The sequence below is a fragment of the Plectropomus leopardus genome, chromosome 5 (genome assembly GCF_026936395.1).
Source record: "Plectropomus leopardus strain MGB_pleo_1.0 chromosome 5, ASM2693639v1, whole genome shotgun sequence".
Classification (NCBI taxonomy): Eukaryota; Metazoa; Chordata; class Actinopteri; order Perciformes; family Serranidae; genus Plectropomus; species Plectropomus leopardus.
In genome coordinates, this window is record NC_142180.1 from 23,467,855 (window position 1) to 23,479,875 (window position 12,021).

Here is a 12,021-nt window from a genome sequence, read left to right on the forward strand (position 1 = left end):
TTTTGAATTAAATGAATCAAAACAGCACAATGTCTTTCCTCTGCCCTGTGTTCACTATTAAACCCTTTTTTGCAGGGATACAGGGGTTCACCAGGAGACAGAGGAAAACAAGGAGTTACAGGGCTCAAGGTCAGTCATTTTAGTCAGAAAATGTTGAACATGACCTGAGAAATCGTACTGTTTTCAAAGTCTGCAAAGTGAATGCTGAATGTTTGGTATAGAGTTCGAAAAGAAAAGGAGGGAGGCAGCATAGGAAAAGAAAAAGGTTGGTTTTTTTTTAAGTGTGTGTAGGCATGAACGGAAAAAAATCATTAACACCAAACCAAACCCATCCTCAAAACTCCTACATGACATATAACTAAACCCAAGCAATCAAAGCACTATTTGTTTATTTTTTTGTTTTAATTTTCTTTTTTTTGTTTTTTATTTGTTTTTTTTCTCAAGGTATCTTATCTATGTTAATTTTTGTTGTTGCTTTCTTAATTTTATCCAATATCAAATCCAATATAATCACTTTGCTGACTTTGTATTTCGTCATATGCATGCATTAAATGGTGATTAAAGGGTTAAAAAGTGATCGAGTCCGAAATGTGTGACGATGATGATGATGATGACGACGACGACAACAATGATACTTTCTCAGGGTGAGCCAGGTACTAGAGGTTCATCGGGCATGCCTGGACAGTTTGGACCGGGGGGCAACACTGGGGCAGCAGGGGCCAAAGGCCAGAAGGGGCTTCGGGGACTCACTGTGAGTAACACAGTTTGATTGTTTGGTTGTCACTGTTGCCAAAATGCTGTATGATTACGACTAATCATAATGAGCTACGTGTTAGATATATCTGTACAGTATGCTTACAGTCATAGTACCTTTTTTGTGTCAAGTGTCATCACTGACACACATAATCAAATTCTATATTGTATTCTTTATTTAGATGCTGTCCATACTTTTGTTTCAACATGACACAGCTGGTAATAAACTGTTTTATGACTTCTCATTTCAGGGCCCCCCTGGCAGTACAGGTCCCCCAGGAAATATTGGACCACCAACACCAGTATGTGTTATTCAGTTTAATTTTGCATTAACATATTTACCACATTTTCCCACTTATTTTTATGGCATTATACAATGTTTATGATGACTTTTATTGGCTGAAAGTTTCAGTGTAGTTACATCCTGATCTGAACTCTTTACTGGCAACAAAAGCAGTGTTTCAGCTTGTGTTAAATGAACATTTTACCTGCAAAACGACCGTTTGTATATCGTTACACATGAAGAAAATGCCTCCACAGTGAAAGAGCCATTCAAAGAAGGCAAACATTGTTCCTGAATTGAATAAGATGGGATCCACTTTTAACAGCAAAACAATATCAGAACATTAGTTTACAAACCCTCACATAATTGGGCCTCATTTATCCAGTAGTATGCTGCACACACGTATGTATGAGCTCCGCTTGAAGGTTTATACGCAATGTGCCTAGGCACGCTATTTGACCATGCATGAGAGTATTTTTACTAATGTGTTTTAAATCATAATGTTTTAGCAAAAGTGCATGTGTTTGGGAAGAGTTTTGTAAGACTTTGTGAAAATGTTTTGATATAGTTTTGCTGTTGTTAAACTCCGTCTCCGTATCATGAAGAATGTTCACCTTTTTAGGATTCTGCATCCACAGTGGAGGCATGGGAGAAAAGTAAAGTTTTCTTTGGCAATTCACCTTAACCAGGGATGAGTAATCAATACACATATGATAAGTTTGTGGGTAAACTATTGCTTTAACTTTAACATTTAGAGTGAATATACTGTACATAAACCTGCTTTTCATTAATTCGTTGCTGTACAAAATAGACATGTTTCAATTTAAGGCCCGATCTTGTTTTATTTTTTTGGTTTTATTCTTAATATTTTAAAACTTAATTTAACTTTATTGATGTGTTTTTTAGGGTTTGCCAGGCAAGAGAGGTGTTGCAGGAAGAGCTGGGATCCCTGGAACAAAGGTGTAATGTACTATTCATTCACTCGGATGTATTGAAATGCTTCAGTGCTGTAAGTGTGATCTGTCCCACTAAGAGGGTTCACTTAATACATTAATACTGTCTTGGCTGTCTGTTTGTGAAATTCAGGGTCGTCATGGTGAGGCGGGAAAGCTCGGTCCTAAAGGCATAAAAGGAAAAATGGTGGGATGTAATTTTATGTTGCATCGCTAATCTGATGAAGTATAACTAATAATGCGTGTAAAAATGTAACTACAATGACGCAATGCCTCCCTCTCTAATCCCCAGGGCGCTAGAGGTCAAAGTGGTGCAAAAGGAGAGCCAGGAAAAAGAGGCACAATGGTAAAACAGCATATTTGAGCTCATAAGTATTCAGTTTGCCATTTTTAACTTGAGTAATTATGATTCAGTGTTTCTTAATGTTCTGGTATTTAATCAGTTTAAAATATCTATATTATTAGTAAACAGAGGTCATGTTATGGTACCATTTATTTGTATAACTTTACTTTTTAGGGGACTTTGGGGAAGATAGGGTTCGTTGGCACTTCAGGTGCTAAAGGTCGACCTGGACCTGCTGGTCCTCCAGGTCTTCCAGGAACTAAAGGAATTCGGGGGCCAAAGGTAAGAGAAAGCCCAGCTCAGCTCAGATGAAAATCTAAAACAGAAATAAACAACTTGGAAAAATATAGATAATTTCTTTGTAAAGGGAAAAGGAGCCCAGCACGGAAGAAAGGGAAACAAAGGAGCTTCTGGAAAAAGTGTGAGTTTTATTTTAATCAAAATAAGTTCTGAAATCCAATATTCACACAATGTTTGTCATTATTTTTGAGTATTGAACTTTTTGATGCATTAAATAACCCAAATCCATTTAATTCTGTATGTTGAAGTCTTGGTCTGGACATTGAGGTAATGCGGTCTGTTTTGTAGGGAGCTCCAGGCCCACTCGGTCGACCAGGACGCGCTGGACGACCTGGAAAACCCGCAAGTATCCCTTTAGGCCAATCAAATACATACATATATCACCAAATCTTACCTGAAATCACTGATCATTTCAAATATTGAATTTGAAATAACAGGCAAACCAGGCAAGCTTGCATTGTATCCCATGCTGTTAGGATGTAGTTTTATTCTAGCACACAAAAACTTTTTAGTGAGGAAATGTGTTGACGACTGATCTCTCGTCTTTTGATCTTGTTCTCAGGGCCTGAGTGGTTTGGATGGCTTACTAGGGGTAGAGGGTAATGAAGGAGATCCTGTAAGTAAAAATATGTCATACTGCAGATTAGTCTGCTGTTCATACTTTGTACTAAATTCAGTCCTTCTCCTGCTTATCCCAAAGGGTGATATTGGTTTCAGAGGAGCTCCTGGAACACCTGGCAGGCCAGGCAAAATGGTAAGATCCAAAACAGACGTGGATAATTTGCAAACCCGCACTGTAAAAAACATGGGAATTTTTAATTTTCACAAGTGTCTGTGTCAGTTTGGCCTAATTTTGTGAAGTCAAATTAATTTGAAATGTGATGTTGCAGGGAAAAGCTGGATCTCCTGGGATCAGGGGAACCACTGGAGCACCAGGGTTCAAGGTATAATAATATGTCATTAATTTAAATTTAAAATAATGTTCATAATTATATGTACAGTATGTTCACTCTGAAGATTTTTATAATATAATATGTAATTCATTGTGACAAGAAAAACCGTAGTTAACGTGTCTTACTGATGTCCCATTGTGTCTCTCAGGGTAAAAGTGGACCAAAAGGGAAACAGGGGCCCCCTGGACCGATGGGGCCAAAGGTACATACGTTTGTTCAGCAGCATAGTAATAATGTCACTAATAGACTTAAAGGGACAGTTCACCTTAAAATGAAAAAGACATATTTTTCCTCTTACGTGTAGTGCTGCTCACCAGTCGTGTTGTTTTGGTGCAAGTTGCTGAGTGTTGGAGATATCAGCAGCTGAGATGTTTATTTTCTCTTTAATATAATGGAACTAGATGGCACTTGGCTGGTGGTGCTCATGACCTGGTTACTCAAGATAATCCACAGACCTTGCTTTGAGCAGTTTCATGTGGGAACTATTTTCTTTCAACTGAACTACAGATACCAACCGTATCACTGTGCAGAAGGAAGCATACATCTACTCATGAACGTGAGGCTCGTCCTCGTGACAGGCCAAGATATAAACATTATCAGAGCCCTCCTTGGCTGAGCTGTAACATCAGGGAGCTTAGCTGATGAGATTGCAGTAGATGCACGCTGTCTTGTGCTCTGTGATACGTTTGGCAATTGTAGTTTGAAAGAAAGAAAATAGTTCCTTCGTGAAACTTCTCATAACAATGTGTGCTGATCATCTTGAGTAACCAGGTCTTGATTTCTGGAAAGAGATGTTGCAGCTGAGTTTTTGAAACATATTTTTTGGGTCACTTTGAGCACCACAAGTTGAGTGATATGTAGTTCCATTATACTGGAGAGAATGCAGACATCTTTATGGACGTTATCTCCAACACTCTGCATCCCACGCCAAAACAGTCTAGACTGTTAAATAGCACTACAGGTAGGAGGAGAAATTAGTACTTTTTTTTAACGCGAACTTTTCCTTTAAATCATACCTTTTCTGGTTAACATTTGCATCATTCCTGGTCTTGTAACAGGGTATTCCAGGACTGAGGGGAGAGAAGGGCGAGTCTGCAGTTGCTGGTCCAAAGGTAAAAGTTAAGCACAGAGTGCACTGCTACCCCTTACCTGAATAAGACAAGTTTTCTCCGCCAAAATTGGTTTTTATAATAAGATATTTAGAATATCTTGTCTTATTTACTGATTTCGCCTTACTCATGTACTGTAGGTACCAACCTTTTTCATGTATACTTTTCGTAAGGAGTGCTTTTGCTTTATTGTAGTTTCTCACATTGCTTCTCATGTTTCTGTCCTAAATACATCCTGCCCATAATCTGCTGATGTTTACAGTGTTATTGATTATTGATTATACTTTATTTGTCCCTGAAGGGAAATTTGTCTTGGACACAGTGCTGCTTACCTCGCAGTAACATACAAACACATCACACTACACAAGACATCACCCTAATTGCTCCATGGCAACAACAAAAGACAGGGCACAAAAAAAACCCAAAAAAACAAAAAAACATCAAAATGTCATTGACAACAAAGGCATTCGTCTGGATTTTGCTATGTGCAAGTGCTAAGTGCATAGGTGACTATTAAAGACTTATTTCAAATATTATGAAGTCTTCAGTCACATAATGTCAGAATTTTACATTAAGACCTGACAAATGTGTAAAAGTCAGACGAAAAATACAGTCACATTGTCTAAGAAAAATGAAACTGCTGAAGGAGGAGCACTTTTTAACCCATGCTCATCCTTCTTTTCTTCAGGGTCTGCCAGGTGATATGGGAACACTGGGACCAATCGGGCCACCTGGGTTAAAGGTTGGTGGAAATTATTTGAAACATGAAATGATTTAAATGCAAAGAAAAAAGGCATAATTTCAGTTGATCTACCACTTTTTAACTTTTATTTCAGGGGAATCCTGGTTTGCAGGGTCTGAAAGGTCAAAGAGGTCATAAAGGAAAGCAGGCGAGTTGTGTTTTACTTTCCTTTTTAAACTGTTTTCACCAGGAAGCAACTTTTTAATCAACTGACTTATTCTGACTGATTTTGATAGGGGGATGCTGGTCCTCGTGGTCCACGTGGGCGAAAAGGCTTTCTTGGACTAACTGTACGTTGTCTTTATATTCTGCTATATACAATAGTTCACTAGTATATTGTACTGAAGTTAATTATGTTGTCTTTGTTACAGGGCCAGCTTGGAATGAAGGTGAGATGTGTTTTTGGATTTGTGTGGATGAGTTTGCAGGATTGTGGGTTTTCCTGGACCTGGCCTGGTCATGGTCCTTTTTTATTTGTTTAATTGGAGAAGTAAGCATCCTGAAGGCAATTTTAGCATTTTGGTAGACAGTTGTAGTCAACTTGACATGATATCACTCTTTTAGTCTGATCTGTCATTAACTTGGTTGTGAGTAGTGAAAGTTTCCTTACGCATGCTGATGAGCCTGACTGACTTTTTGCTCTTTTTTTAGGGAATGAAAGGTGTCCAAGGCAGAAGAGGACCAAAGGGAGTGAGGGGCAAGCGTGGACCTCCAGTAAGACATTGTATTCACACAGTAAAAGTAGACAAATACTGTTCAAAATCTTAACTGCAATTTACTGTAAAGTTTTAAAGGTATAGTTCACATTTTTTCTTTGAATTATCTTTCTTTACTTTGCTCTTGCTTTTATCGCGAAAGTTAATTTAGCTTTTTAACTTCTCCTGCCTTATCTCTGTTATTGTATTGCTGCCTTATACACGTTAGTTTTTTAATCATGTAAATCTGTGTTGTGGCAGATCCTAACCCATCTGGCTCAACTGGAGAGCACTTTGGTTTTTAAATGTCCTTTATTAGTGACTTGACTACTTATTCATAGTAGATGGTGGTCAGCCCCCAGTTTGGAGAAAGCAGGAATGAATTGCACCACGGAAGCTTAACAATATGGATGCGGGAAACAGCAAAATGTATTTTTGTCACCTAAAAAAAGGTTAACCTAATAACAGAAATGCATGTTAGTTTAAGTGTAAGCTGTATTAACAATATTTTCACTGTTTTATCTTGCCATCAAACAGCCCTCTCTGACAGGGAACTGAAGCTGTATATCAATCTATGCTCTCTTCAAAGCCACCAGTCGTCTCTGACAAAAACAGCAATTTTACCTCACAGAACACAGGAGTTGCTGCTCTACTGCAGCCTTGATTGCTTAGTTTGTTTGTGTTATTGTGTAACTTTGGTGAATCCAAACTAACCCTTTAAAGTGACACAATAACAAGCAACTAACCTATCAAGGCAGCAGGAGACCAGCAACTCCTGTCTTCTGCGACGTAAAATTACTGTTTTTGTCAAAGGAGTCTAGAGGCTTTGAAGAGAGCATAGATAACAGATTCGGTTCCCTGACAAAAGGGGCACTGACAGCAAGATAAAGCAATGAAAATATTCTAAATATAGCTTTTTTTTGTGAATAAAATACACTTTGTTGCTTCCCCCCGTTCAAAGCAGTACATTACTGAGCCTCTGTGTTTGCACTCCTATCTGCTTGTCCTAACTGGGGACGTGCCAGCTGATATCTGTTGTATGTAATACTCTGACTGTGGAAATCCCACTTCAAAAAATCTGAACTATTTCTTGAAGATGCATTTGAAACTTGAATACTGCCTAATTGCAGAGAGATTTACAACTTGATCTTCAAGTAAAGTCATTTGTTTCACAGGGAAAACCAGGTGCACCAGGCAAGCGCAGGCCAACACAAAGACAGGGATCAAAAAACAAGCCAAAACCAGGTCAGAGAAATAAGCTGAGGCCTGAAATGAGACCAAGTACAAGATTGAAACTGAAACATTTGCAAAGATTCAGACAAACACCCGGCCTCCTGAAGCAACAGAAAGGACAACAAAAAGTTGGTACAAGCTTTCTTCTCAATTTACACTTTATTTACACAATGTATTCATTTCACTTTGTTTATTTATCCTTTACATTTATGGGGATGCATAATGATAGCTTGAATTGGATGATTGAATGTCTGGTGGATTTCTCTGTAGCGGCCCAGGTCGGTGTCCAGAAGATGGTCTGAAGTAGATGAGGTTGAGGAATCCTTCAGCTGGCCCCAGGGAACCAAAGATGACCCTGCCACCACCTGCTACGAGCTCGGCCTCATACACCCACATCTGAAGGATGGTCAGGGTCTGAATAGTCTCATATGTAGATCTGTTTCTAACAACACACTGTACACCAAATAAGAATATGATCTCAAGTTGATTTTCTTTCAGGTTACTTTTACATGGACCCCAACCAAGGCTGTCCCTATGACGCTGTGAAGGTGTTCTGTAACTTCACAGCAGGAGGAACAACCTGCATTGACCCTTTACAGTCTCAGGTACTCTCATTTTCACCTACAAGGGTTAAAACTGGCAAGCAAGCTGCTGTATGAGGAGCAGGATTGGTCCAGTGTAAACATTTCCAAATGATGTTCTGCTAAAAACTGGACCAGGTTGTCATACTGACTTTGACCACTAGCCACCGCTAGTGGTCAGTTGCTCTTGATATATTGCGCAATAATGAAAAACAAGATGGATTTAGTGCCGTCACACTGTTTGCATGGGTTGCTGAGGTAAACTACTTAATTTGCAAGAACGTGCCATAATGACAAATGCGGTGAAGCCAGTTTGCATAGAATCAAACCAGTACCAGTTTAGACTGGTACTTCTGACTGTACTGGCAAACCTGGAAATAGACCCAGCTCTAGTGAGTTATGGGTTCACTTTCTTGTGGCAGCACAGTTATATGAAAAAAGAAAATAATCTATCTGTTGTTTCAACTGTCATAAAAACATGACATGATTCCCATGATTTTACATTAAAATATATAGCATGCCCTATAACATTGCTGGTCAGGTGGTATTTTTTTTTTTAGTAGATTTCAAGTGTAGGAAGCAAAATGCATAAAGCAGTTTTACCCAAAGCAGTGTGAGCCTATTGATAAAAATAGTTCTTTGGAAATACTGTTTCATACTTTTTTCAGTAATATAAATACACAAATGGCTTTAAACAGACGAGTTATACTCTGTTCTTTAGATTAAATTAAGTTGGGAACCAGAAGAGAAGAAATCAAAAGTCTCTGTGCAGTGGTTCAGTCAGCAGCACGATGGAAACAAGGTAAGACTGAAACACATTTGTGTTTTAATTGAGAAACATTTAGTGAATCTAACATCAGTGATCCATTTCCTCAGACTTAAACGGAATGATTTCTGTCTCTTACAGTTTGAGTACGCTGGCATGGACGTTGTCCAGCTGAGGTTTCTACGGTTACACAGCCACACATCTTTCCAGCACATGACTGTCAGCTGTGCAGCAAACCAGTCCACAACTACTGGCACAACCAGTTCAGCCAATAGGATCATTCACTTCCTGGGAGACTCTGGCCAAGAAATTGTTTCACACCTCACCAGAGTGTCCAGGAGAGGCTACGAGGTGAGACTAAAATATTTTTGTTGTGGTAAAAAACGATTTTTTTTTGGTTTACCAGCTTTCTGTAACTGTAAAAACTGTATAACAAATAATACAAAGGTGTGTAGAGGGCAGCTCAAGAACAAAAATAGAAATAGAAATTGCTACTGTAGACCAAACTGGTGCTGTATTTGTGTGAGACGAAAGCCCTTTGTTACTGGATGAAAGAAGATGACAGCTTGCAAATTCGTATAAATCAGACAGGTAGTTCAAGTATGAATAAACACGATGTGAACGTTGCATCTGTTTCCAGCATAACCACTGAATTCTCCCAAATCACCAGTGTTGAATAGATATGGAAACAGCATTTCTGGTTGTCCATCTGTACCATTCTCATGAACACGATATCTTCAAATTTGGTACAAACAAATTTGGTCTACCTGGACTCAGAAATGAACTGATTAGATTTCAGTGGTCCAAGGTCAAGATTGCTGTAACCTCGTCCCTTCATTCTCGTGAACGTAATTTCTCCTCAAGCGGATCTCCTCAAATTCAGCATCCACTTGGACTCAAGGATGAACCGATTTGACTTTGGTGGTCAGAGGTCAAGGTCACTGTGACCTCACAAAATATGTTTTTAGCCATAACTCAAGAATTAATATGCCAGTTATGAAAAAAAATCACATAAATGTTTTAGAGGATATACTGATGAAGAGTATAAGAGTCAAATGCCAAAAGGTCAGCTTCACCCTGATATGAAAATATTTTGCAAAAACAATTTTTCTGGCCATTGTTTGGTGTCATAACTCAGGAACAGAAGGCCATATTCTCACAGACATGGATGTAAACTGTAAGAGCGACTTGACGGCTGCGCGCAAGCAGAAAAACCACAAGACGGTTATTGTAGTTTATAAAAAATTCTAAAGGGTTAGCTCACAGAAAAAAATAAACAAGAAATAAAGTGCACGTTTTTTTTTCCTCACTTCTCTTCTGTCTGATCATTTGGCAGGTGGAGGTGGTTGTGACGGTTCGGGGGAACACGGAGCTACATCGAGGTGATATGGAGTTACTTCCTGTCAGAGATCTGGGTGTAGAGATGAGGTCATTATCTCTCCTTGTACCTGAGATCACTGTTGTTTTGGGACCCCTCTGCTTCTTGTGACCTATGACGAGTGTGTGTGAGTGCGTGTTTTGTGTGTGTGTGAGTGCATGTTTTGTGTGTGTGTGTGTATGATGAATTGTAAATATCTCTTTTACATAAAGAGCAGGGATATATAGTGTCTAGATTTGTTACATGAAAAACTTTGTCAGAATTAATTGTCTCAGTGCTGTGCTATTTTTTTTACATAGCCTATATTTATTAAATTGTCAAGCTGATTTAATTGTTAGATTTTACCTTATGAAATATTATATAAATTGTTATTATATGTTTATGTAGCACCTCATTTTATTTGTTTAAATGAAACTGGTTTGTAATTTAAAGTGCTTATATCAGGTCTCAGTGTATTCGGTGTCTCAATATCCTCACAGGGGGAGGATTTGCAGCACTATCAAAATAAAAGCATGACTTTGAACATGTGGAATGAAACTGAGCTATCTTGTATTTTTACTGACCCTTTTTACTGATGCTGAACATAGATTATGTAGAATTTAGGTATATTTTGAATTAATGCACAGGGTTCCCACAGTCATGGAAAACTTGGAAAAGTCAGGGAATTTCACAATCACATTTTCCAGGCCTGGGAAAGTCATGGGATCGGTAAGAATTATTGAAAGTTTTGAAAAAGCCATGGGATGTTTTTGTGTGTAATTAAATTGCCACAGTAATATTCCAAATAAAGGCTAAATAACCTTCCATGTAATGTAACATAACAGCAAATTTATTTTCTGTAGCTGACGACTTAACGTAGCTCTGATGAGCGTTAATATGTGACATTCTGTCAACCATCACATACTGTATGTTTCTTCATTTTCTCCCCCTGTTCTGTCTCTCCCTCAATGTATGCCATCTAAATGAAATATTTTTTGAATAGATTCTGGATCTGATATGTGTGAAAAATGCTGGGAAAGTGGGACAAGAAAAAATAATTATTATGGGTCCTTAAAAAGACGTGGAAAAGTTTGAAATCCTGTCCATGAAAATGTGTGGGAACCCTGAATGTGGACTTTTTACCCTGTCCTCTGTTATTCCTTTAAATCGACTTAGTTTGTCACTCATGCTGTCCTCGTAGTGTCATGTCATTACAGAAAACAGTTACTCAGAATTCATAGTGATATTTGAGTGTTTCTATGTCTGCTTTGTTTTTTGTGCGTACAGGATGAGTTTTATCACACTCACAGCAGGAAATAAAAAAGCGTCTGTCTATCTCAGACTGCTACAGCGTCGTTTATTTGAACCCCGCTGTGACTTCCTGCTCTGCTGCAGTTAAGCATCTGGTGCCACTCCAGACCCTTAACTGCACAAGTTTAGGTGATGTCCTAAAGTCAAAATATTGTTGGGTGACTTACAGTTCCAATACAATATGCTGACCATAGGACCATTTTAAACATTTCTTGTGGCTTTTTTGATTGTGCACCACATCAGAAAGTGGTCTTGTGACAGAAAAATCCTGCAGACAGGCAGCTGAAATGATCTGCGTCACAGAGTCTTGCCTAACAGACTACACAGGATGGTCCTAGTATGGTATGGTATGACTGCCTTTTACCAAATGCATGTTGAGACCCTCGAGCCCTCCACCCTTACAAATTCATTCAAGATCCACTCAAGTCCTGTGATCATGAACAAGACAGTCTGGGAATCCATGGTCAGTCCTCAGTCGCAAAGGTTGTCAGTATTCTAGTTTGTGAAGTTGTTCATTATTATCATTATGAAAGCATCCCTGTGTCTTTGCAGTTAATCGTATTTGTCACACTGAACTCATGAGACCAGATCAGTTTGTGACTGATGAACCATCATGCCTGATTTAGACGACACAAAGGGTCA

At 38.7% G+C, this 12,021-nt stretch overlaps 1 protein-coding gene across 1 annotated transcript; it reads left to right on the top strand.

Annotated features, from left to right (window-relative positions):
• The first annotated feature begins 588 nt into the window (after positions 1-588).
• On the top strand, positions 589-11,006 carry LOC121962352 (uncharacterized). The gene is given in 19 exon segments (XM_088077330.1): positions 589-644; positions 2,282-2,335; positions 2,921-2,978; positions 3,171-3,248; positions 3,333-3,386; positions 3,523-3,576; positions 3,734-3,787; positions 4,644-4,697; positions 5,383-5,436; positions 5,531-5,584; positions 5,673-5,726; positions 5,808-5,825; positions 6,088-6,150; positions 7,307-7,492; positions 7,635-7,770; positions 7,863-7,969; positions 8,667-8,747; positions 8,853-9,062; positions 10,048-11,006. Coding segments are annotated over 19 exon segments (1,578 nt in total). The 3' UTR covers positions 10,201-11,006.
• Positions 11,007-12,021: the final 1,015 nt, after the last annotated feature.